This window comes from Neolamprologus multifasciatus, chromosome 16 (genome assembly GCF_963576455.1).
Source record: "Neolamprologus multifasciatus chromosome 16, fNeoMul1.2, whole genome shotgun sequence".
Classification (NCBI taxonomy): domain Eukaryota; kingdom Metazoa; phylum Chordata; class Actinopteri; order Cichliformes; family Cichlidae; genus Neolamprologus; species Neolamprologus multifasciatus.
In genome coordinates this window covers 17,360,520-17,387,499 of record NC_140454.1, presented here as the reverse complement: position 1 = coordinate 17,387,499, position 26,980 = coordinate 17,360,520, and the positions used below count along the sequence as shown (strand labels likewise).

Here is a 26,980-nt window from a genome sequence, read left to right as displayed (position 1 = left end):
CTGTGACCCCGGATCAATAAGTTGACTGGAAACACAAAATCAGTGCCTTCGTCTCAGAGCGCCAGTATAAGCATGGTTAAAAGCATCATTCATCATGGGGATCACATCAGCTGTAATTCAGATGTAAACAAATGGGATATCCTTATTTGATATATATCTAGTTGTGGCAGATATAAACTCACCTGAGCTTAATAATGCTTTCCAGTGCAACGGTATCTTTATATTATTGCTTATTATTGTCCACAAAAATACTTTCAAAATTCAGATTTTAAAAAATGGGCTGACTTTGAGCACAGAGTGTAAGACATTTAAATAGGATTACAAAGATTAGATATGGAATAAAGCATCAAAATTATTCTAATTAGATAGCAAAATTATGGCATTTCAATTCCAAGTAACGTTAAAAAAAAAAAAAAGGAACGAAAGAAAAAGATTAATTTTCTTAATTTATTTTGGTAGAAACTGGCTTCCACGCTAAAATCGCTGTAGGTGGGAGGCGTCGGCACAGGTGTCAGATAATGTAGGAATCTGTTCATTATCAATTTGTCTGCAAATTGCCTCAAGATGGGTCGCATACATTTTGTTTTCCCCTTGCCTGATAAGTTTGATAACGGCAGAAAATTTTCTGATTAAGGTGAGGAGGAGGAGGAGGCCAGAAACCCTGCAGAGGTCCTGTACCACTCACAGTAAATAGAATTTAACAGGAAATAATAGGACGACAAACCATGTTTTTTATTTGTGTGGCAGCACTCAGGGCTCTAAGGGAATACCAATACAATTGAATTTTCCTTTCCACATGTGGATCCGTTTCCCTCCAGCCATTTACTGGTGTTATTTACTGTAGAGGATTCAAAGTTTTTCTTCAGGGCTAGAAGTGACAGAGGTGTTTATATCACAGACAAAAGGGGATGGGCTTCCTTCTGTATGTGAGAGACTCTGGACCGGTGTGTATGATCAGCCTGCATAGCAGCTGAATTTCGAGGATTATTTTGTACCATAAAATAACAAAATAAAGTATTTCCTGTGTCTGTAACAATTCATTAGCTCACAGTCTTACCATCAAATGGTAGCACATAAAGAATCCCTCATAATCTGAATCTTTTAAATGTAATACATTATGCTTGTCCTTATTTTCTGTATACTGTGCTTACAGTGGTTAAACCTTTTTAAAAAGCTAAACGCTCAGACTCTTTTCTCTCTCTCTCTGTATGATGTTAAAGATAGAGGGAAGCTCTTAACATTATAATTTAAGGCACAAGTTCACATAATGGCTTGAAGGGGAGAGTTGCCTTATAAAGAAATGTCCAGTATAAGACAAACAAGCATTATTGCAAACTGTGAATCCTGCCAATCTCATCTGGTTACAAAAATGTTCACAATAGGCCCACTTTAAGTAATTATGTTCCCATTCTGTGACAATGAATCCTGCAGTAGCATTTAACTCAATGAAGCAGAGAAAATAAAGGTGTGAAAAAAAGTACTACATACAGATGGAGTAGCTCCCAGAACAAACTAAATTAAATTCCACTGGGAGGAAATAACCTCTTGCCCTCCCTTTATCCAACGCTACTATTCAAGCTGTCACAAACCTTAAGTATCGAGCAAAGCAGAGGCCGTTTTGAGTACGATTTGATGTTTACTTGAATGAATGGCATCGTAACTACAGCACTGACAGGCTGTGCAGCATCGCAGCAGAAACATCTTCCAAGGACTTCATTTTCTTTACATCCTTACGCATCAACAATAACCGAACCATGAGGGGAAAGTACCACTAAAAGCTTTCAGTCAACTATGTGAGGAGAAATCATGTGGTGTCTTTATTTATAACCCAAACTGTTTCTGACTCCTGGATGAAAGTGATCTCTGTCTAGCATGTGGCTGCAGGCAGCAACAGACATAAAAGGGCATTTTTGAACACATTAGTCTAAAAGGACATAAATAGAAGAATAAATTAAACAGAGGGCTGCATCATAAAGGTGTCATTTTAAGAATCCCACATGGTCCAATTGAAATGGGCTGAGGCTTTTATCAATAGAAACTAGAAAGGTATAAATACAAAGAGGCTGTGCAGAGCGGCTAGGTTCTCATTTGTGGTAAAATGTATCTTTTTAGTCATTACACCAGACACAATAAAGAAATAAAGAGCTACTTAGAGGTGGGATTTTTAAAAATCATGAAAACCACTGCAGCACATTAGTGGAGAAAACTGAATGTCTAAGAGTGCTGCCAAATCCCCATTAAGTTGGATTTTAGACATGCTTTGGATCAGCCTACGATACTGCCCCACATCCACCAGGGGGCTCAACTTCATATTGCTCCTCTCCAAGTCCCTCTGGCACATCGCTCTACACTTCTGGAGCCCCTCTACAGAACCTGCATCAGGGGTTTCTTTATATCCAAAGCACTTCTCCTTTAACTTCTCTTCATCTTCTTCGCAGAGTAGTAATGAGGCATACTCTCTGAGAGACACCAGCTCTTTTTCCAGCGCTAAGGCAAACATTTTAGATGCACCCTGACCTCCAGAACCTTTGAGAGGCTGGATGGAACAGGACTCGGGGAGGTACGCCAGCAGCAAGTCCAAGAACTGGAACATCTGTAACTGGCTGCATGTGAACAAAAAAAAAGTGACATTTCGCAAGTTATTACATAATTCATGTCACAATACATTTAAAGAAGTTAAGTTTGTTGAAATCTTTTTTTGTCATTTGTCAGCTGATTCACAACCAGCTGCTAGTTCAAAGTTTATTTTGGGGATTTGTAATTTTAAGTGCTCTGCTCTCCAGAGAATCTTAATCTCTTTGATATTCAGTGGTATATCATGCTGACATACATCTTAGTCAACTTCAAAGCTATTTCAGCTTTGAATCTTTTAATATAAATTGAGCAGTGGAGGCTTCTACTCGTAGAACTATGCTTTCTTTTTCTTTAAATAAAATTTAATACATCACGACAATCCCCAGTAGAAGTGGCTCAGTGCACTGAGCAGTGATATTACAGGTTGTAATATCTAGCTTTGGATAACTAGAAAAGAAAATATAAGGAATAGCAGAATAGAAAGACTAAATCTAATAGCATAGCACAGATCCTTGTGGGTAACAGATGTTCTTTCTTCTTGTTTGTTTATTTGGTCCATGCGGTACCCTTAAATTCTAAGATTTACAAGAAATACTCCTTTCAATCTCCAAATTGATAATTCAATTGTAACTATACATCTCAGAAGTCAGAAATACAGCCTTACTGGTATCAGCCATCAGAAACTTATTTACCTGGAATGGACATGCAGCTCTCCCTGGAAAGGGGTTATCTGATGCCAGTTCAGCAGCATGAGAGCAGATGGTCCTGAAGAATTTAATAGTAGATACTGAGGGCTCACTTCTATCTTCTTACAACCCACTCTTTTTTGAATCCAGCCATTTATGTCACCTAAGCTGTATTCAGGAGAGTCTATATGGAAGACCCAGTGATCCAGCACAGCTAAAAGACTCAGGAAGTCCTCTCTAGCCTCATCTGGAGAAAATAACAAAACAATTGTTAACATCTACATGTCAGGAGTAAAAATCACAAGTCGTACACCTTTGTGCTTTTACCTGCTATGAGTTGGGGAGTTTTAAGCAGCTCGGTGTGCAAATTGTTCTGAATGTCTAAAGCAACTTGGCCACAGTGCAACACAACTGGTCTTTGGTTGCTCATGAGGGAAAAAGCATCTGGTGTCTGGATGTAATGGAGCATGACATGGCACTTGACACGGCCAGAGTTCAACAGAGGTGTCAGCTTGGTCACCGCAGTCACAGCCACTCTGCATGCGTTGAGATCATTGGTGCTGATGGCGTTGTGCTGCTTGCTTTTTTTGGCTGGGGGCTCTGGGAATGTGGAGGCAGAGAAGGAAGAGGAGGAGGATGATGATGGCGAGGAGCAGGCCGCAGGGAGCCAGAACACTTGGCTCTGGGTCTGGATGACTGCGGGCCTTGAGCACCGGCCCGTGTCTGTCAGGATGGATAAGCTCACATTGGTCACTGGTCTGGAACAAAAATAGCACATCACTAACAATCAGATATCACACAGATAGTGGCTATTCAGAGTGGAAATTGATATAACAGTAAAGACGGTGTGTGCGTGTGTCTGTGTGAATTGAATGTGCGACTGCTTGTGAATTGATTATTTCCAGGCAGTGAAATTACATCAGCTGTACAAGTACACCAATCAAAACAGCAATGTGTGGGACTTAAATGGCATCTGAGACAGTCATGAAAGTTGCTTTCCTTCACATGTTCTCAAATGAAAAATCTGTAACAGGTGGATGGAGGAATCTGATAGCTTTTTGTTCCCACATAAGGAGGTTGGAAAGATATTAAAAACTTGTTGCCATGGTGACCACCTAGTCACCCCGCATCTGCCTTGTAGTGAGGGGCAATCAAAGAGGCAAAAAAGGATCTCTATCCAGTTAGTGCTGATAGAAATTATGTTTAGGGTTTCTTACTGATTTAATTGAGCGCAAAGTAATGTGATTTATTCCACATTATTTCACAGCAAACAGCAACTGTTTAAGTTCAGATAAATCTAATCAGACAGCAATGATACCGTCTGACAGCTGGACTGTGGTTCTTGTCACTTGATTAAAGCACAGAATGCCATGTTGTTTGTTATTGCCTCTGTCTTCACCCTACACTCATGGATCCACTCAACCACACGAACACATTATGAGTGACAAGGTATCAAGCAGATTAAGATTTCAGAGGTGTCACTACTAAATGTTTAGATAATGTGTGTTTCAGAACCTTGGACGTTTGTCCATCAAATGTTTTTTAAAAATGTAACAAAGAAATCATGTTTACGCTGATCTGTCAGTAGTTAGTATCACTCCCACAACCATTCGGCCCTCAGTGGTGCGATGCCACAGCTTGTCAATTCGAGGTTTTGAAGACACCACTGGGATGTCGTGAATCTTGTCATCCAAGACCTCGTTCTTTGACTCATCATCAGAGTCCCACAGAGCAATAAGCCCTTCCTAGACAGAAAGTGCAAAGACTATAATCAGCAGTGACAAGTGTGTGACAGCACTGACAGCAATAGCACTTTATGTCAGACGTTTCAATTTGAACAACAGGCATTTAGGCACAGACACAGTGGACTTTATGAATGCTATTTAAAAAGCAGACTTCAGATGCAATGATGCAGGTAAAAGAAAAAAAAAGGATGTAAAGTATTTGAAAATTTTCTTTGAAAAACATTTATTTTGGGGAAAACACTGCATCTGTTGTGGGTGTTTGTTCGATTTGAGAGGCCAACAGTTTGTTCACTTCAACTTCCTGGAGATCATATTAAAAGAGAGAGGGGAGAGAGAGGGAGAGAAAGGGAGAGCGAGAGACAGATTTTGTGTTATAAGCTTCATGTTATGGACGCACAGTGTGAGCACTCAGGTCGCATCAGAGCATCAGGCCGTATAATGTGAGACCCTGCATCGTGACCTACAAACTTCTAACCCCTGCGATTCAATCGTACAGTTTGAGCAGGAGCTGAATAACATGACTGAAAAAAAAAACTGCACAGTGTATGCCGAGCTTAAGTTTAACAATTTACTCTCTCAATACACTTCAACAAAGCATGCATTATGTGTTGTTACTGTAGTACCTGCTCATGCTGTGTAAGAACAGGCTCTCTTTCTGAGACCACATCAGTAAGGGCTTTGACCGACTGCCGTAGAACGCTTTCCTTCACTGTCACTTCTCTCTGAAGCTCTTGAAGCACGGTCAAGCCACTCTAAATTACAAATCATATCTGATTGACAGGGCACATTATAAATTTAACACACAGTGAGTAACTTAAATTAGGTTCACGAGGGGTCAACATCTCATACAAATACCATCATCAGGTCTTTAATTATGCAGCAAATGTGACTGCCAGTATGGATTAAATCAAATTAGCATCACAATAAACTGTGTGTAAAAAATATTTTTCTATTTTGATATACAAAGAACGACAAATTAAAGGAAAACCCTGAACCCCTGACCCCTACAGTGACGAGATCTTGCTGCTCTGTTTTGCTATAAGGGCATTTTGCTGACACAGCTTGAGTCCAATAGTCCCTTTGGAGGGAAAGCCTGCTGAAAATCAATACAATCAGTACAAAGTGGGAGTGGTCACTTCCAGGGTGACAAGACCTCCATCCACAGGCCTGAGGGTTCACTGAACAGTTCATTAATAATGAAAAATGATCTGAATCATATGACATGGCTCTTGCAAACACAGTGGGATTAGCATGTGAAATAGCACTCTGAACCGCCATTATGAAAGTCACCAATACATTTTTAAAGAATGGTATGTATGCCTTCAGTAAAGTTTCAGAGAATTGAAGAATCAATGCATTGGTGCTATGCAGCTGTTCTGATGGCAGATGGAACCTAACCCCTTATTAAGAGGCTTTATGTTGATTTTTTCCTTTAATTTGTCACTGCTACTTTGCTAGATAACAAATACATATAGAAATAGATCCAAGTGTTACAAACCATTAGACAACATTGACTTATCACACAACACATCAGAAGTAACTCAGATGAAAAAAAAATAATGCTGTAACCATCATTCTCGTATGGTTAAACTAAAACATAAAGTCTTCCATTCATCAATTTGCTCATTTTCTTAAAAGTTATCCAATTCAGAGTTATGTATTACTGGAGCCTATCCCAACTGTCACTGGGTGTGAAGACAGATAGATCAGCAGTCCATCACAGGGCTAACACATGATAGAGACAGACAACCATTCTCATTAGGATTCACACAAATATCTAATTTGGAATCACCAATTGACCTACAATGCATGCCACTGGCTTTGAGAGGACCCATGCAGGCACAGTGAGAACATGCAGACTCTATATATAAAGGCGGGAGCGGGCAACTGGTTTCAAACCCAGGATTTTCTTGCTGTGAAGCGCCATTGTTAGTCACTGCACCACTGTGTGACCCCTGAAGACAATCTATTACATACATACACCATATGGAAAAAAGTACTAGGCCATCTACACATTACACCTACAAGAGCTGCTCGGTCTTTGAAACCCATGCCATGAAGCTCCCGGTGCACAGTGTTTATACTGGTGTTAATGCCAGAGGAGGTGTAGAGCTCTGAAGTTTTTGAGTCAGCAAATTTTAGCAATAGGTGACCCCACTAAATGTTTCCACTTTGCAATACATTTTGCAATACAGTTAGCTCTTATAGCTTATTGTAGAATATCTACCAGGGAAGAGATTTCACAAATTGACCTATTGCAATGGTGGCATCCTATAACAGTACCCTGCTCACATTCTATGAGGCCTTTAGAACCACCCCTTATTCACCCACATGTTTGTAAAGGGAGACTGCATGGCTGAGTTCTTGATTTCATACACAAGTGAAATCAGTTGCAATGAAAAACCCTGAATTCAAAAATTAAGAGGCCAATTTGACCCAATACTTTGGACCATATAATGTATGACCATTAACACAAAAAAATATTACTGCAGTGCTTCTACACCTAATCTATTAATGCGTTATAAAGACTCACCTGCAGTCTTGATTCCAAAGCTTTAAGTGTAAGGAGATAGTTTTCTGATGGAGGAGGGGATGTCTTTGGTGCTTCAGTGTCCTGGCCATGCTGAAACATGTATTTTCAATTAGACATACTTCTGAAACTCCTAAACTAAAAACTCCTGTAAACTAAAACATTAAGTCTTCCATTCATTCATTACATTTTTTAAGCGCTTATCCAATCAAAAGTTGTGTGTTGCTGGTGCCTATCCATCACAGATAGATCGGCTTGTCATATTTGCCCCCCACGCCCCCGAAAAGGAAATTGGTGGAAATAGGAATAAGAACATTACTCATAAGAAGAAAAATATGCTTACAGAAAATGAAATACCACAAAGGTCAGTGATGAGGAATTCTTCTAATGCTATAACTCGATCCTTAAAAACCAGCAGCATCTGGTCTGTTCCACACCCCAGGAAGTCATCCACATGGATGGAGGTGACACTTGACCAGAGGGCAGCTATCTGGAGAAGATGGTTTAACAAAGTAGACTTTATTAAAACTTTTAAACCACAATGAGGGGTAGACAACAGACTTGGACTTTAAAAATATCATGAAACCTACCTGAAACGTTTCCTTCCATATGGTGCAAACATGCCCCTCACAAAAGGATACAGCAAACAGACAACCGTATCTTCCTGTGTTAACTACCTGAATATTTTCAGGTTGCTCAAAGGGTAACTGACAAACATCTTTTACTACTCCATTCTCAAAATAAACAAGTTGCCGATTAGATGTTGCTGCAACTACATTACATTTAAGCACACCATCCACTCGGTCAGCCGCAACCACCAAGATGCACTGTGTGATGCTAATGTATAGATGAGGTAAAATCACACTGCCATCAAACACTTGTCCATCTTCAACAAAATAGCCAAGGGTTTGGCTAGTGGACTCTTCTGGAAGCTTTTGCAGTCCGAGAACAAACACCTGTCCTTTATGGAGAGGGAGTTCACCTACAACACAGTGGGAGAAATGAATGGGAACCTGTCTCACTCCTTCTGCCTGCGGGGATGTATAAAGGACACCACCTTCATGCCTCCACAACACAGTTGGACCCTGGAGAATATACACAGCCCCCTTCATTTGATAAGGGAGTTTAAACTCCACACAGGGTTCCAGTCGGTTTGAAGAGCTCAGTGTGAGAAGACTGTACTGAAAACTGCTCCTTTTCTCACTCTTCTTTATCACTAAAACACATGGCGCGGTGGCTCTCTTCTGAGCGTCCGTGACGCTTTCACATTTCACAATATCCACATGAGCTAATCTTTTCCTGCGGATGACAGCCGCTCCGTCAGCTGCCTTCAGAAACGTGTTCCCTTCCCGTTCAAATGAAAGACTGCAGAATATTAACTCGCTTCCTTCGTTGTCATTTGTGCCCGGAGCCCGTTTGCAGTTAAATGAAATAGTCTTTCCACAGTGGGAGAGCCGATGGGGATTTCGATACAAATCTTCCGAGAGCACACTCTCCATCATGCAGCAGAGAAGGGTCCGTTTCCGCCTCGTTGAGACCTTTAGTCTACGTTAATGTAAACTTCGGAACTGTCACTTTCATTACGGTAGTGTTACAGGTTTAAATACACGCTCATTTTACTTGTGTCAACTTTTGTTTACACCGAGGTCACACTCGAAGTAGCGCGCCAACGGTCTCTGAACGCTTCCTGTCAGACGAAATGCATTGTGGGTGAGAGTTATAAGCAAAACAGCCATGCACCGACACGGAAGTTGAAATGTGTCGCTACCTGGAACATTTATCTAAACAGACTTCTTGTATGAGTAGTTAGGCTTTTAACAGGTCTTAAACACAATTCAACACTCCCTCGGTTACGAACAAACAGCCACGCGAAGAGGTGTGGCTAAACCGGTAGAGCCAACATGGCAACGACAGGGCGTCAGTTTCACAGTTAGTTCGCACTGATTCATACAAACAACAGTCAGCTAACTCGCTTTCAGTACACGGAACTGCCAAAGACCAGTGGACAGCTGAACATGGCTGAAGTTGAGCCACACGAAGGAGAGCAGGTATCGCTGATAACCGTTATTTATTTATTTATTTATTTTTGATCACTTATTGTCATAAACGACTACACGATTAAAGCCAAAGACGACTCTAACCTGAACCAATTCTGTTTTGACAGGACCTTGAAAAGAAAATCGAGGAGACAAGGCAGAGATTCAACAATGAGTTGCTCCAAGGTAGCACAGTTATTGCGGGCAAGCTGACAATAACATCTCTTGCTTTTGAATGCATTTTGGTTGCTGTCATCTAGCTTGCATAAATTCAGATATTGTACATTAAATAGTTAACTGTTACTTTACGCCATGTTGCTTAAACGTTGACCCGAATACCCAGAGCCCAGATAAGCGTTAGCTCTTTACTGCCCCGAGTAGCAGTTTAGTTTTTAGACTAATTTTAGGCTAAGCCGTCACACCATGGCCTCCTGGGGGCTTTGAGTTTGCGGCACAATATGGACATTGTGGGTCTATGAGAATTTTAAATGGGAAAGTTTAAGTCTTTGAAATTGAAACCGATTTTGAAGTTGTCATGTGATTCAGTCTGCGTGTAAATGTTTGCAGATTCAACAGAGAAGTATGACCCCAGGGACGTGGAAAGGCTCCAGACAGATGACAGTCTGGTGGAGGGCTACCTGACATGGAGGATCTATAATGTTGATGATGCCTTGAAAATGATTGATGAAAGTCTTCATTGGAGAAAAGAGTATGGGGTAAATGGTAAGGTGCTAATATGATATGCATTATGTCACAGTATAACAACGTAACCTCACTGTTGTTAATGCTTACAATTTATAGTTTCAATACTAGGAAAATGTTTGATTCCCAGCGCTACATGCATATTATATTTGAGCCCCAAAAATCACAAGCCCTTCCTAAAAGTGAAAATATTGACATTACCATTTTGAGATGTCTATAAGCCTGCAGTACAAACCGCTTCTTGTCTTTGTGCTTCCCTGGCATTAGTTCAGACAGAACATCATTGTTTCTCCACACACCCAAGAACAATCCCCACTGTTTCTTGTGGGGAACTTTTCAGAGTAACTGTCTGTTTTTTAAATAGCAAATTCTATTTGTCAACAGTTGTCAACAGGGGGGGGGGGGGGGGGGGGGGGGGTGGAGGTGAATTTATATCCATTAACAGAAAATGTGCTATTTTCCATCAATTTTGGAAGTTTTGAAATGACCTACTTTTGGGAATCTAGGTCCCTTAATAGCAAGACTTCATAATACTCTTAAAATGTGGCAAATTAGTGACCTTCTCTAAAGGACTATGCAGTGATTCAGAAATTTAGCACAGTACATTTCATACACTTTATGCTGTTTTATTTGTTAATAACTAGGGTAACACAAAATAATCAAATTAAAGATTTCCTGGGCCTTGAGGCAAAGAAATTAAAGGCAGCAGTAGTCTAAAAGATACAAGACAGATTCTTCCCTTTGCCTAAAATGTCATGTTGCATATTGTTATTCTTTGAATGGAAGCACTGGATAACAATGTAATGAGTGTCCTCATGTGTGTTTCAGACATTAATGAGAGCACTATTCCCAGATGGATGTTCGAAACTGGGGCTGTCTACCTCCATGGCTACGACAAAGAGGGCAACAAACTCTGTATGCACTTGATCTATTAAAAGAGATGCTTCAGCTCAGCCTTTATTTGTTAGAAACGTTATCTTTCCCGCTAAAAATGTTTGATCCCAATTTGAGAAAAAAAAAATACAAATGAAATATGATAACTTAAAATTTGTTTCCTGTGTTTTAGTCTGGTTTAAGGTGAAGCTGCATGTCAAGGATGCAAAGACTGTCATAGACAAGAAAAAGTATATTGCCTTTTGGCTGGAGAGGTATGCAAAGAAGGAACCTGGGATGCCTCTAACCGTTGTGTTTGACATGACGGACTCTGGCCTCAGCAATGTAGTAAGTCCATAAAGTTATTTTTAAGAGGAAGTCTTTTGTGTTTAAATAATTTACAGTTCGTGCTCTAGTCTAATCCAGGTCTTCAAAACTCACATTATGTTTTCAGTCTTTTCCTCTAAGGTATAAGTGTGTTGCTTTCCTGTTACTGTCACTGCAATGTTGTTTACCTTCCTCATACTTCTTGCTTCTTGAGCTGTGGACTTGTAGGGGCTGATACTCCTCAATGGTATTACACGTTAGAGATTAAAGTAACCTTTAAATCCTGATGGTCAACTCGAGCGGGCCTTCTAATCCTTAGGCTCGCTGTGTCACAGGCATTGGCTCCTTGATGGAGGGCTCTGTCAGCGAGTTTATTTCATTAGCTTGGCTCTCCCCTAGAAAAATTGCTCAATTAAAGACGAATAAACCAACACAAACAAGGCAAAAAGAATAAAGAGCTATGCAGCTCCTGTATAAAATGAGTAGATTAGATGATCAGTTTGGAAAGCAGCTTTATTGAGGCCAGTTGAACCACGGTATGAGCCAGCGCAAAGCTAGCCAGTATGATCTCATTAAGGGTTGGGAGGGAATTTCCTGCATAGCAATGAGGCTTCTAGCCAATTGTAAAGCTGAGCCGCGATATAGGGGTTATTACTATTGATGTATTTGCTGTTTGTCTGATAATTTAAATTATCATAAAACAGTGAGTAGGGATGGGTATCGTTTAGGTTTTATCCGATACCGGTGCCAAACCGGTACTTTTGAAACGGTGCCGGTGCTTAAACGGTGCTCGAACTGGTGCTTAAAGAATGGAGAACACAAAATTGGTCCAAAAACCTCTCATGTTCAGCTGTTTCTTTTGTAAAAAGATAACAATGTTAGCCTTTTCTGCAGCTATGGGGCATATATGGTATCACTCTTGGCTGGAAGCAGTGCTTAAACAATGGAAAAAACACAAACTTTGTCCAAAAACCTCTCATGTTTAACTGTTTCCCACTTTTTATTTGGTCATTTTAGCCTTTTTGGCCAGGGTGAAGGGAGTATCTGCCATCAAACAAGAAGACAGCCGCTTGAGCTATGATGATGTTTGCTAGTTCACCTTACATACATTAATGTAATAACGTGGTTAGCCTACTCAACGTAAATTATACACGAACAACATTAAGCTACTCACGCAGAGAAGAACGGCTGCTGCTGCCATCATCATCCTCATCATTTCTGCTACACTGGCAGGGCTAGGGGCCAGGACTCTCCTCTTCAGCTTTTTGGGGGATGTTGCTAACTCTGGGTCCGATAACAGGCACCAAACCTGCAGTAGATGCGCTCGGTGTGAGGTCTCGCAGCAAGCTATCAAATACGGCGCATTTCTCGGCTTTTAAGAAAAACGCTATGCGTCGCCAGGTGTTTCATCGGATTTCAGGTGTTACCTCCTTTCCACAGTATCACCTTAAAGCACTTGTTGCAGGCTGCTGAGTTTGCATCTTTTGCTGTGAAGTACAGCAAGACTTTTGACCGCTTCGCCTTGGACATTTTTAATCTGTAGCTCTGCTCTAAAAAAAATGTACGCACCTGGACCCGCCTACTATCCCCGAAACGTAAAATGATTGGCTAGAATTCAAAGTGTATGACATCTCAGGGAAAAAAAAAGCACCGAAATAAAGCACCGAAATGTGCGCTGCTTTTCGGTCTGGTTACTACCGTTTATGTCAGAACCGGTGCCATCATGGCACCGGACACCGGTACCCATCCCTAACAGTGAGGTTAAGATTTTTCATATTTATCTAAAATTGTTTAAAGCGTGACTGAACATTTGACTTGGAGATTAAAATTTGTGCCTGTTTAAGGGGCTTTAATCAGAAGCCCTTTTATTATTTATGTTGAGAAAATGCACTGTAATCTGAGCCATTTGGGAGCTCTTTTTACGTAATTTGATTTTAGCAGGATTGCAGGATTGTGTAATTTGATGGTTAAATCCGCGTGTTACCATTAAGTAATGGCAAAATGGCATAAAAAAAAGCAAGATGGAAAAGATTAAATTTTTGTTTAAAAAAATAAAAGTATTGCCGTTCAGAAATGGAGGAAATACATGCTTAAGACTTTCTCTGACAATGGTTGACAGAGGCTGAGCAGGGGATCACTGAGAAGGGGAGCATGCAATGAATTTCCATATAATATTAACTGGGTCGCTTCAGATGTAGAGGCTGTTAAGAGAGGGAAAAAAAAATTTCCCCAGCGAATGGGGTTTGTTGATGCATATTTTATTTTTTAAGCCTTTTGTGTGGTATTAATCACAAATTTCTTTCTTCCACTTTGTGTTTCAGGACATGGAGTTTGTGAAGTACATCATTAATTGCTTCAAAGTATATTATCCAAAGTTTTTATGTAAGTTACAAAAGTCATGTAAGTCATCTGGATCTTTTGAAACATTATTCTTACTAACTTCTTCCTTTTTTTTAATCATTTCAGCCAAAATGATAATAGTGGATATGCCTTGGATTCTGAATGGTAAGACTGTGGCTTGAAATTTTCCAAATTTCAAGCAGTCCTTACTAGTTTTTACGATTCTGACATCTCAACAATAAAACATTTGTCTCTGCTACAGCTGCGTGGAAGATTGTGAAGTCATGGTTGGGTCCAGAGGCAATCAGCAAACTTAGGTTTGCATCCAAATCTGAGGTCCAGACATACATAGGCCCCGAGTACTTGCCACCTCACATGGGTGGAACGGTATGTTATGGCGTTTTAAAATGGTTTTGAATTATGCGTTAATTAGTTTAACAAAAGATGCATTAGCAATGGAATGGTCAATACTCCAGTGGGATTATAGTGTGATGAAGGTGTGATAAATATTAAAACTGGGGTAGGCCACATGGTTTGGGTGTGATTTAGCAAAAGAAAATCCATAATAATCTTTCAGCAGGTTGTAATTCAAGTCGTCTGAGAGGGAATTAGAGTCTTCTACCCCCTCTGGGCTCTGATTTTAGGCTTTAGAAAATCTAACATGTGATGGGAAACTTTATGAGTCACAAGTCCTTTTCAGAGCAGATCAGGTGAATGCTATCATTTTGTATAGAATCTAAAAAGACCTATTAGAAAGTAACAGTGGAACATGTTAAGTGGACCATGATGTAGAAGATTAGGATTCAAATGCACTGTGAAGCGTTAAGGTCAACGCTGGGTCAAATGTTTTTTTTTTCCCTTCAGTATCTGCAGTAGTTTTCTTGCCAGTGATGAAGAAATCTAACTTTTTTTAAATATTAAACACAATTTTAGTTACCTTGCTTCTTTCTTTACATAACCAAAATCCTATTTACTGATTAATCTGTTAGGAAAAACGCAGACATGTCTGAATTTAAAGTGTTACACTTTAATAACCATGCATGTGGTGACCTAACCTATTTGGCTATGTTCTAGGATTCCTTCAAGTATAGTTACCCACCTCTTCCTGACGATGACTTCCAAACACCCATCTGTGACAACGGGCCCATTGTTAGTGATGATGACAGGGAGAGCAAAGAAGGTGACTTGGATGTTAAAGATGCCCTTGAGTCCAGCTTCACTTCAGATGTTGTAGTAAAGCCCAAAAAGGTACATTTTCTTTCCATTTTAGTTATTAATATACTTTTTTTAACAAAGAAAAAAAATAGTGGATAAAAATAATTTCAACTTTGTACACAATTTAATTACACAACAGTATAAAGTAAAACTGCTCCCTGGGTGTTGTGCAAGTCTGTACTTTGGCACTCAATATTTAGTATATGTGTAGTTAGTTTGATCGCATCTGATTGCCTATAAATAAATGTGACCTTTAATGCTGATGCTAATATAATTGGCAGGATTAGTGTTTCTGTTGTTATTAGAGTAGCTGCTCTCAAGTTCAATTCAATTGAATTTTATTTACAGTGCCAAATCCCAACAACAGTCGCCTCAAGGTGCTTTATATTGTAAGATAGCCCCTACAATAATACGTACGCGATGTCAACTGAGACTGAGTTCTGAACATTTTTTAGATTTGGGTAGTGAAGCATTCTGCTTCTAGGGAGATTAGGTGAGGTTTGGTCACTGATTATTTCATCCTGTGCCTTCTTTCACTCAGTTTCTTTAAACTGCACACAAGGTAACAACATGTAATCAGGTTCCTTTGCAACAGGTAATGGTTCTGATTTTTGTAAACATTAAGCTGCTACCTATTGCCTCTGTGAAGGTGACTTGTAATGTAATTGGCAGCAGGCATATCCAAAGCTCTTGTATCACAGATGGACCACTCAAACTCAAACTCAGCAGTCTTTGTCAACCACACAAGGAACTAAAAGATTGTTGAGTTTGTTGCTTAAGCCACTCCATGCTGGAGCTGGATTCCTTCTCCCTGGCAGGATGGAGCACCATTGCTGAGATGCCCCAAAGACTGAATGTGTTGGAGCCCTCATCACCTCCCTCTCCCTCTTGTACAGCACCTTTTGAAATGAGTGTTAAGTCCACCCTTCCAAGTCAACCTTGCTTATTTTCAAGTGAGCAGCATGCAAAAAGTGCCTGGCTGGAAGAAGATGGGATGTTATCAAAGGGATTACTTTAGTATATACTCATTATCTGAAAGCGCCTGTGAAAGAAAGTTGCACTTACATTGTATTAGTGTGTTTTAATAAATACCACACTGGTTTAGATTTTCAGAGCTGGGATATGCACATCAGACAGTCATTTCCAGTCACAAGTTTGATGTTTTTTAATGTCCTTAGTGTAACAAGTGAGATCACCTCAAACTCTCGGCCATTGTTTTGGTTAGAGATGCCTAAACTTGCCCCACATAACATCATCAAAACGTGCACAGATCCCATGAATTGCGTAATGTTATTTCCCAAACGTTGGTATTGTACTGCAGGCCTCTGAGGTGGCCGGTTTCATATCAAAACATTTGCGTCAGCTCTGTGGAAAAGTTGAAGATATTTTTGAGGCTTGCCTGACAAAGTAAAGTTACACAATCACTCTGAGATGACACTTTACACACACGGAGGAAATATCTGAATATGGCCTCTTAGGTGTTGTGAATATTCAGGGTGAGAGAGTAGTGGTTCCACTTTGACAGGTAATTTGTTGTAATGGTAATTAAAAATTCATGTAAGCTGTTATTAAGCATAATTTTGACACTCGCCTAAGGTTGCATACCCATTAGAAATTAAGTCTGCAAACGTTATTCACCATCGCTCCCTTTTGAGCCTCGGGCATCTTTATTCAAGGTTTGCATATTATCCACAGCACCTGCATAATAACCACTTAGCACTTATTTTTGTGTTGCTTTATTATCCTGTTGGAAAAAGACCAAATTGGGTAGATAAAGGAAGCACAATAGAACAAAAAGCAAAACACTTGAATGGGATCAGAAGTGGACAATGTTAAGATGAGAGCTTGTGCATCAGCAGGTTGCTCAGTAGGGTTCATCATGTTTTCAATTCTGCTACACCTGATTTCTGGTAGTCCATACTATGAGTGAATCACTGTGTTTTTACAGTTGGAAACTCTTGGAATTTCAAGCCCGTCTGAGCGCATTCCTCAGTGCTTGTGTAGACGTTTCTGCTCCTCAACCATCTTGTGTCACTATACGAGACTGTTCCTCCATCAGCACCATGCACCTCAACCTGCATTCTTCTGGATACCAGTAATCACTAGCACAACCTTTTGGCCTCAGAAAGCTAATTGAGTTTCTTTGTGTTTTGAAACAAGGGCTGGATGTGGTAAGGAAGTGTAGGATTTCGCCTACACAAGGAGCTCAATGTCCGGAAGATTTCTGCAGGCTGGAAAGGCAGGTGTACTCACGTGGGTCGAATTATTGTGAGTGCACCTCCCTCACAGTCTCCTGATGTCATCACCACCCCTGGACATGTTCATCCCTTGACCTGTCCTGGACCTTACATTTCGATTTGACCCTCCGTTTGAAAGCATAACATTTCTGACCTTGTTATCAAGGCATGTCAGCTTAATAATGAGAAGCTTTTAATTTGCACTATGTCCTGTAAACGCCAAACCAAGTGGGACAGTCATTTCACAGTTTAATTAGCTGTGGAGAAAGCGTAGCACACTCACTTCTGATCATTAGCAGTTTCACATTATTTGTATCTTCTCAGTTTAAAAAACTGCCAAGGTAATTACTGTTATATTACAGTAGACCAACTTATTAACCTATAGCACTAAATCTTTAATCCTGCCTGCCTTTGAGGCAGCTTTTCTCAAAAGCCGTCTATGTCTTGTCCTCTAACACTATGTCTTTTTAAGTCTGTTATTTATCATTGCTAATCACACAGAGAATCTTATTTTGTGCCTTGATATGAACTGTTTCACCAAAAAACACTCCGATCAGCTCTTACTTTATTATATTTGTCAGTCCCTTCTGTGCCTTACAAAATGTGTAGAAATCACATATTTCTGTAATTTTAGTTTAATTTCTTGTACCCAGTTGTGGCAGTGTATTCCTTTTAAATGTAATTTTCAAAATTAATTACCTTTTGTTTCTTGTTAACAAGTAATGACATTTTGTATGAGGAGTATGGATCTAGTAGAAATAATGCCAATGATATTATCACTAAAATAACTGTTAAACACTATCTGAGACAGTAAACCATTTCACTTTTTAATTCAAACTTGATTATGTTTTACATTTTTCTACTCGCATTTCATTTTGTTAAGCTTGCTCTTTAAATGGATAAATAAATTGAGACATTTCATCAGCAGTTGATGTCTTCATTCTGGCGGTTGCATGATGGTCAGCCATGAAATTAAACTCCCTTCCTCTCTGAGTCACAGAAAATACTGTCACGTGTAGAGTCTGCTCACTTTTGCCCCTGCCCACCTTCCTTTTCCCCCTCGATTCCTCACCTGCTGTGCTTGCTGCACAAACTGTTTTACACACCATGAAGCATCCATTTCCCGAACTGACCTACTTTAAAATAACTACCATTTATGCAACCATTTTGAAACGTCTGTCCTGTCAGCTGGTGTGTGGTCTTGAGATTTGTGTGAATAATTTGGGTCGAAGTTTAAGCAATTTGCTGACGTTATGAGCTGTATATGAGTCATCTTGTGACTCCTCAGTTACTTTCGTTTGTTTTGTTTTGTCAGAAGTCACAAGTCACTTTTGGTTCCTCATCTTCATGGACATGCTAATTGTGGTTGTGTGTTCCCTCTGGAGGCTAAGTGGAACAACGGTCAGGGATCATCATAGGAATTTCCCATGCAAAATTATATTAAGTTGCGTTATCGCATTTTAAAAAAAACTATTCATCAATGCCAGTACATGAATCCAATGACGGCTTTCTCTGCATGAATGCCAAAGGTCACACATTTCATTTTTAGGGGAAAAACCAGATAATGGTCACATGACAAAAATTGTGTGTCTCTCTAATCAAATGCTTTTTGTTCTTTCAGGTGAATTTTCTGGAACAAAGTTTGAGGTCAGAGGACAATGATAAAGGAGATCCAAGCGCCAGGACCAAAGGTGCCAGGAAGCCGCTGACCACCTTCAAAGGTTCTCTGTTAGATGTTAGGTAGGTTATAGCTCATCAAGATTGCATTAGTTTGGACACCTAAATTTAAGAGTTCCCATAACTTTGTCACAGGCAGGCGACATCTGCTGTGTTTTCCCTTTGTATTCTAATACTACACTGTTCAAGACCATACAACATGTGAGATAAAACCCCAACAAGACGACCCCTTATGAGCAGCCACTTGGCTTTTGCGCTTATACTACACGTCCATCTCTCTTTGCAAAGAACCAACAGAAGTCACCCATCATGCTTTTATTCAGGTTTCCATGATATTGTTTGTTCAAAATGTTTTCACGCGCTCAAAGCCAAATTTGGTAGAAAAAAAGTCGATATGAACATGTAGAAAGTGCATTTTCAGTGGCAATATAGCACCTGCTTTCAGATTAGGAATCACCAAATAAAATTCGTTAAAATACAGGTGACAGAATCCCAGTAGCAAAGTGCTTGCTGAGCAGTGTAATAGTAATGACAGAACAGTTGCAGCCATTTAGTTGTAGTTCATTTCATGTTCAAACTAGCTTTTTGCAAACACACCTTAAGGGAGTAACCATGAAGTCTTTCAGACTGACAAGTAACTGATGGGTTGGAAAGCTTTTTGAATGTCGCTCTGCATCATCAGTGTTGTGGACTACATGGTGAGATCATATTCAGGGAACAGCCATTGGGTCATGCAGCACTGTAATGCTTTTTATGTGTTTACATTTACTGAATGTATCACACGAAGCTCATGGGAAAAACCTAACATAGTACTAAATGATGAAGATTTAGAGTTTTGACGTTGTTCTATCCTTATATAGAATAAATTTTTTCTAATATTTTTATTAAAAAATGATGTGCCTCAGCAGCTCCTCCTTTCTTTGGTGCCCTAATGAAAATCACCTGTCAGACAGGCCTTCCTTTTTTCTCTTCTTTTGATGAATAATACCATATTATTGGTATTATGTCTTGGAGGGGGTTACTACTATGGGAATTCCACTATCAGCTACTTTTAAATGGACTTAATGAACTACTAAATTTCACTGAGTAGGATACTGTCAAGCAATGGAGCATCCCCACATTCATGTGCTAATAGGCATTCCTGTTTCCATGGTTAACATTTCTGCATAAATACAGTCCCGATCAAATGTTTAAGACCACTTGAAAAATGGCAAGAAATCATGTTTTGCATGGTTGGATCTTAACAAGGTTCCAAGTAGCACTTCAACATGCAACAACAGTGTTGTCCTGTTGAAAAACCCAGTTGTTACCACACAGATGAGGGCCCTCAGTCATGAGGGATGCTCTCTGCAAAATCTGTGGATAGCCAGCGGCCGTTTGACGCCCCTGCACCTCCTGAAGCTCTATCCATTATGGCGTCCCCTCCACTGTGGCACGCAGAAAACATCTCAGGTGGGATCTGCTGATCAGTAACTGCTGATCAGTAACGTTGGAAGCCATCAGGACCATCAAGGTAAATTATTGCCAATTGGGTCCTCCGGCTCAGTCCTAGTGAAATCTTTTGGGGTCTTCCTGACTTTTTTGTTCCATAACCCTCAGGATCATTAAAGAAATTCCAAATTACTGTTTTACTGCATCCCACCTCAGCAGTGGTGGCGCACTGCGAGAGACCCTGCTTATGCAGTTCAGCAGCCCGACCTGTTCAAAAAAGGAACGTGTTTTTGCTTTTGCCATCAGAACGTCATGACAGTGTGACTACCCGACAGAAAATGACAATGAATCCACATTTTTGCACAGATTTGGCCTTTTAAAGGCATGTGGTCCTAAACGTAAGTATTATTTTCAATAAATTGGATGCTCAAAAATGTTTTGTCTCACTCCTATTTCTTCTGGTTGCATGTTGAAGCTCTACTTGGAACCTTGTTCAGATCCAACCATGCAAAATAGCATTTTTTGTCATTTTTCAAGTGGTCTTAAACTTGATCAGGACTACATGTACATATACACATATTGCTTTTGCAGATTCCTTCCCTTTGTTAATACTAGATATATTTTTTGTAATTTTGTAAATCATGCTAAATTCCCACTTCTGCTATCACAAACTCCACACCACACCAGAGTATACCAATATGGAGCAATATTAATTCTATTTGTTTACTCTGGACCCCGATTCAATTGCAGTTTCACACAAGCTAAACTAAAAATATACTAGCTTTAGAAATGAACCTCACCCTAAACAAACACCTAAAACATTCTTGGGTCTGATCTGCACCTAGCATACTCTGCTTCTCTGCAGGTGCACCCAGCCTAGTTGTTTAAGCTGCTTCAGAATTTGCTTGGCCGCCTTCCCTGCAGCCTGAAAAAAAAAACTGCACTAACCGGGCAAACGTGCCAGAAATCAGTTTTAACTGCAAACAGCAATGGTTGACTGTGAATGCATCAGTCTAGCTGATGTGGACCTGGGTTGAATACACAGACCAGCCAGCTTCTTTGTTCTGCAATGACAACTCTATTGTGTTTGGGAGACCTAAAGCCAGAAGTGTTATCTGGTCACCAAAGGGTAACTGGTTTGATGTCCAACACAGTTTCCATGGGTTAATCTATGAGTTTGTCCCAGGTTTCCAATGTTTCTGCCAATTCCCCTTTGGGTAAGACATGCCAAAGCTTGTTCAGGACCCTTACATCCTTCCCTGTTTAAATAAGTGTACCAGCTTATTAGTTACATCCAACTAGGACAGGAAAATCTGAACATCAAGGAGGATTTGCTGTAATATACATGTAACTAGGTATAACCAGTTGACTCACAGGTCTGTGTATTATGAATTGAAGAGCCATATGCAAAAGGATTAACTGCATCTGAAGTCATTATTGATGTTTTGTACCTTTATAGCTCAATTGATATGTTCAAACAGAGGCAGGAATTAAGGATGCTGACAGTCAATTGCTCATTGACTAGAGATGAATTGGTGTTATGCTAATTAGTAAGAAACACTGGCTCTCTATAAATACTCACTGGCTCTCTGATCAATTATCTTCAAGAAAGGTGTGCTAGTCCCCCTCCTACACATTTTCAAACAGAACATATATTTTAATTGAACCTTCATTAAATTGCAAATAGATTGCTGAGTTCAGAAGATATGCATTTCAGTATGGAGTACAACAATCCCATAATGATCTGGTTGTTTCGTGGGTAAATATTTTGCGTATATAACGTGTACTCTTCATTTTCATGAATAATGTCTGTTGATTTCTGTGTTTACAAAGCTAAAGCTTTGATGTGAGGATTTTGACAGCTCTGGGCTGTGAATTATACTGATAAACAGATTAAAATGAGTCTTAAATGCATTATGTTTGGGAGTTGTGGTAGCCTTCATTCGAGACTGGGGGCTTTAGGAGAGAGTAGGGGTCTTTCATCTTGTGTTTGTCAGAGGTTTGCAGAGCCCAAAGACTCACTTTGAGATCAAGCATGCCTTACTCGTTTTTTTTCTCTTTCTTTTTTCCTTTTTCCCTACCATAAGGGACATGGAAAAGAAAAAAAAAGGGAAAGAATCTTTGTTCTTAGCGGTCTTAGTTCATAAAACAGCCTGGCTGCATCATTGAGAAGCTTTATACATGCATAGCAGATAATATGATCCCGCTGTAATAAGTATGCAATGTGCACCAAGGCCAAATTCATCAAATCGCATGCTGCATGTATATATATCACCAAGTTAGACTCTGTGAGCTAACGACAAGCAAAGCATACGTGACCCCTTACAGGTTTCCTATGGCTCGTTCCTTCCTTTGCAACATTATACAAATCTCTCTAAATCAAATGCTAGAAGGGATTCATTTTATTTCATATTTTTTAATCCAAGTCATAATATCAGGAGGTCTCCCTCTAGTAAGATGGACAGCTTGATTCCGGATACTAAGTTAGATTGCTTTATTTTAAATATATTTTCCTGTAGCAGTAAATCAGTGTTCTAATGGGCAGCTTGATATTCTGGTACACAACAGACTTTGGAAAAACAACCATGCTAAAGTCTCCTCCTTATAACTTACAAACAGCCGGATTTGCCCTGCAGCTAAGCTTGTTGAACAAGTCATAAAACTTTCAAAGGGGCTGTAGCAGAGCGCCGGTAACATAACTTGTTTAGGTTGGCTAAAGAGGACAGTAAACAAGTAAAAGTTGATTTAGATGTACCATGCTCATTCAGTACCACAGTGTTCTGTTATTATGTTTCCTCTTTTAATTCAATGATAAAATTGTTAACAATTAATTACAATGAATTAAAGAAGCAGATTCTTCATTCAGTTAAATAAAATCCTGGAAAAAGTAATTTGTTAGAGGTTTCTATTGTCAATACATTTGGCTACATTTTTAATAAAAAAGAATAAAATTGTGTCTCAGGTTTCCACCTATGTAGCAGTCTAATGTAGTTCCTTTTTGCTCTTTATCTCTCTGTTCAGCCCTGCAGAGGAGCTCAGCTTTGGTTCTGGAGAGACTGAAAAGAAAAGCTTAATTATCCTGAACAATGTGGTCAAAAATCAGGTGGCCTTTAAGGTGAGTCTGAAAGCGTTCACATTCAAGTGTGTGGCACTTGCTACAGTTAATTCGTGCACCAGTTCCCTTTGATCTCACAGTTCACAGAATAACTATTGCGTTTATGTATTCAATAAATTGAGGAGACAGAAAAAAAAGCATTGTTAAATGTTCCTTTAATGTCTTCACAGGTGCGGACCACGGCGCCCGACAAGTATAGAGTGAAGCCGAGCAGCAGCTGCTGTGAGCCAGGAGCTTCAGTAGACATAGTTGTTTCACTACATGGAGGTATTGCACTTAAGCTCTGCACTCTTCTCACAGCAGATGTTTCTAAATGCTGAACCTCGGAATAATCAAGAGGTTCAGTGTATTACCTTCCTAAAGTGCAGGCAGCCACTTTCTCCTGCCTGACATGCATATTTCAAGACTGCTAAAAGAATCATCTCTACAAAACAAACCATCAGACAACTGGCAGTGCTGCGTGAGTTGAAACAGCTTGTGCCCTTCAAGCACCGAAATGTCAGCTGTAGGTTATGATGTGCTGAACACAGCTCGCTCAGAGGAACCAGTGCAGCTTATTTTGGGTTACTTTTTTTCCTAGCTTTTATGCTGTGGTGGGTTTTTTTTTTTTTCTTCTCCCCAAAACTGTCACATCTAACACTGACTTCTGTGAACATAGACCTTCTGTTTCTGTGTCTGAACCAAATCAGTCAGCTGCACTAGTTTTGTTGTTGATTTTAACAGCAATTTAAATTATTATTTTGCATTTTCTGAAACAAAAATCTAATTATTCAGTTTTCAACAGCTTTCTCGGTAAGTTGTGCTTACGTTAATTTTTTTTTGTTTTTTTGTTTTTCTCTGCCTAATTTTGTGCAGGTTCTCAGGCCTCTCCACAGGACAGGTTTCTGATTATGGCTGCAGAGATGGAAAATGCTGGATCACAAGATCTTTCACAGTTCTGGAAAGAAGTACCGAAAACCAAAATCATGGAACACAGGTCTGCAGTGAAGTGTTGGCCACACGTAATGCCAAGCTTTTACTTTGGCATGCCTCCCAAGTATATTTGGCAGCTTATTTTAGATTCTGTGCTCGTTTAATTCATCTGAGAGAAAGAAGAAATCCTTGTCTGACTTGTTTTTTTCTAGTTAATTCACAACTAACCTGCTAGTCCCAGCCCTTCCTGTCTCATTTTCACTACCAGCTGTTTCACTAGCCAGTTTGCTAATGTAACAGCCTCAATATCATTCAGCTGCTTCCCTAAAATGGATCCTATCCCAAAGGTGGTGGAAGTGGATCTCCACCTACTTACACTGCAGCTGGATATCAGCTTTGAGCTGTAGGGCCAGTTAAGTTGAAAACTAGTTTGTGTGCTACTGTGCCGAGCTCAAAAAGGGTATAGCACAGAACAAGGATTACAGCTGCTAACTGAAGTCTAAAATGTTGGAAATAAATGAAGATGGACTATGTTTCTGCCACACAGTACTCCTGTGGACCAGTGATTGCATCCTCCTGATATCCTACACTAATTAGATTGTCTTTCCTATAGATTGCGCTGTCATGTTCTGGAGAGTGTTAAACCAGCAATTAAATCTTTTAAGGACAACCCAATGGAGACAATGCCAATCGAGCAGCAGGAGTTAAATATAGCGGTGAGTTTTGGTGTAAAAAAATAAATAAATACAGAAATCTTGGTCAGTTTTTAGACTTTTCAGACTCTGGTTCCATTGGTAACCACCTAATGAATATACATCCCTGTACATGGCAATCAACAGTATCTTTCAAGTTTAACGTGGGAACAGTTAACTGTTAGTTTGCTAACAGTGCCCGTATTTTGTTGGCATTTCTTGGTCTTTGGTCGCCACATGTCTACCTGTGTGTACACCACTTAAGCAACAGACACTCATCCATCCATCCATCCATCCATTTATTCAGTTCAGCTCACAGACTGGAGTAGGGTGAAAAGTTGGGTAAATCCAGTACAGGTCTCCACTTCATCACACAAATGACTAACACAGAGAGACAGACAACTATTCATGCTACATTCATACCTACAGCAAATTTAGAATCACCCCTTAACTAACATGCATGCTCTTGGACTATGGGAGGAAGTTGGAATCCCCACGCAGACACATGGAGAACATGCTGACTTCATTTTCTAAATTTTTTCTGTCAGCAAAGAGAGGTTCTTACCATAACAGTTAGCTGTTCCTGTTTTCCCTGAACACAAGTTTCCACGACCTGTTTGAAAAACACAAGCATACACGAGGTCATTCAACCAGTTTTTGTCTCACCAGCTAATGCGAGTCACAGCCTGCACCTCACGGCTGGAGGAGAAGCTGAACAACACCCTGTGGTTGCAGAAGGTTCTCATTGTGTTGGTGGTAGTCCTCGTGATGCTAAACCTGCTGTGTCTCCACCTGCTGGGAACAGCTCAGCGGCCATCTTGATGTGCAACGGCACCCCATCAGCTGTTTCTGTGAATTCCAGATACACAGTTCCAGCGGGGCCGCGTTTGAACTTCCTGATTGGCGGTCATCTGATGTTTTCCCGCCCTTTCCACAAGCTGCTATCATGGAGAGTCAGCAGGGCTGACTTTAGGACATGTGAGTTGTTGTGGAGTAAAACTAAATGAAGAGAGATTCTGTTTTTCTGACACAGTCAGATTCAATGATGTGACATCAATTCCTTGGTGTTTTTTTGTTGTTTTGTTTTTGTTTGTTTTTTTGTTTTTGCTTTTTAATATTGCTCATGGAAAAATGTAATTTACTTAAACTAATTGCAACAGTCACAATATGTAGAAAGTATTAGTTATTTTTTCAAACACGTTGTATAATTTTTTACATGATATAAATATAAACAAAATAAACACCTTTGGTCACCTTATCTAATTTCATTTGACATCAAAAGGCTTTTGTCTTTGTGATCAGTTCAGGTAAAAATAAGAGGGAAAAAATTAACTTGTGGAGTTAAATACGCCAGCATTTGACCAAATATAGATGTTTCGGCTACTTAGCAGCCTTGTTTTGCATAAATATTCAGGCTCCTTAATAAACCCTCATTAGTACAGAGGTGCCTAATTGAAAACATCGCAACATATGACCTCACTAAACTTCTCCACACTCCGAGCAAGGAGCCACAAGAGATCTCTGTCTACACTATCGCCTCAATTTGTTTTAATTACCCCAACACTGAACTAAACTAAAATTACCAAAGCAATTACTGGCGAGTGCAAGGACACGGCACAACCCACTTGTAGCTTAGTGGGAAGCGCTGATATCTATAACAAGATCCAGCTCGGAGCAATCAGGATGTGAGCCGCAGCGCGACGAGTGATCGCGGTTTGCTTATTAGATGTGTGCACATAAGGGCTGCCTGGCTTTAACAACTTGCAGTTTGTTCACAGTCAGTGGTAGCTGCTTACATTTTAGGGGTGATTAGAATTATTCATGCATTAATGAGTAAACTAATCCGGCTTTCATTATGAACACTGGGCAGCTTTCACGTGCCACAAAA

The 26,980-nt window shown here is 39.9% G+C and overlaps 2 protein-coding genes across 2 annotated transcripts; one reads left to right on the top strand and one right to left on the bottom strand.

Annotated features, from left to right (window-relative positions):
- Positions 1 to 437: 437 nt before the first annotated feature.
- Positions 438 to 9,255, bottom strand: fancb (FA complementation group B). Its single transcript, XM_085136609.1, has 8 exons — positions 8,126 to 9,255; positions 7,879 to 8,025; positions 7,539 to 7,628; positions 5,629 to 5,757; positions 4,833 to 5,005; positions 3,588 to 4,018; positions 3,267 to 3,507; positions 438 to 2,603 (listed from the first exon to the last, which is right to left on the bottom strand). Exons 1-8 carry the CDS (start codon positions 9,035 to 9,037, stop codon positions 2,165 to 2,167), a joined length of 2,562 nt encoding a protein of 853 aa, XP_084992735.1. The 5' UTR covers positions 9,038 to 9,255; the 3' UTR covers positions 438 to 2,164.
- Positions 9,256 to 9,307: 52 nt separating this feature from the next.
- mospd2 (motile sperm domain containing 2) lies at positions 9,308 to 26,345 on the top strand. Its single transcript, XM_085136626.1, has 15 exons — positions 9,308 to 9,583; positions 9,700 to 9,757; positions 10,139 to 10,294; positions 11,102 to 11,188; positions 11,340 to 11,494; positions 13,795 to 13,855; positions 13,940 to 13,978; positions 14,076 to 14,200; positions 14,888 to 15,061; positions 18,887 to 19,005; positions 23,395 to 23,488; positions 23,659 to 23,755; positions 24,344 to 24,464; positions 25,014 to 25,116; positions 25,762 to 26,345. The coding sequence occupies exons 1-15, from the start codon at positions 9,551 to 9,553 to the stop codon at positions 25,912 to 25,914; spliced, it is 1,575 nt and encodes a 524-aa protein (XP_084992752.1). The 5' UTR covers positions 9,308 to 9,550; the 3' UTR covers positions 25,915 to 26,345.
- The last annotated feature ends 635 nt before the right edge of the window (positions 26,346 to 26,980 follow it).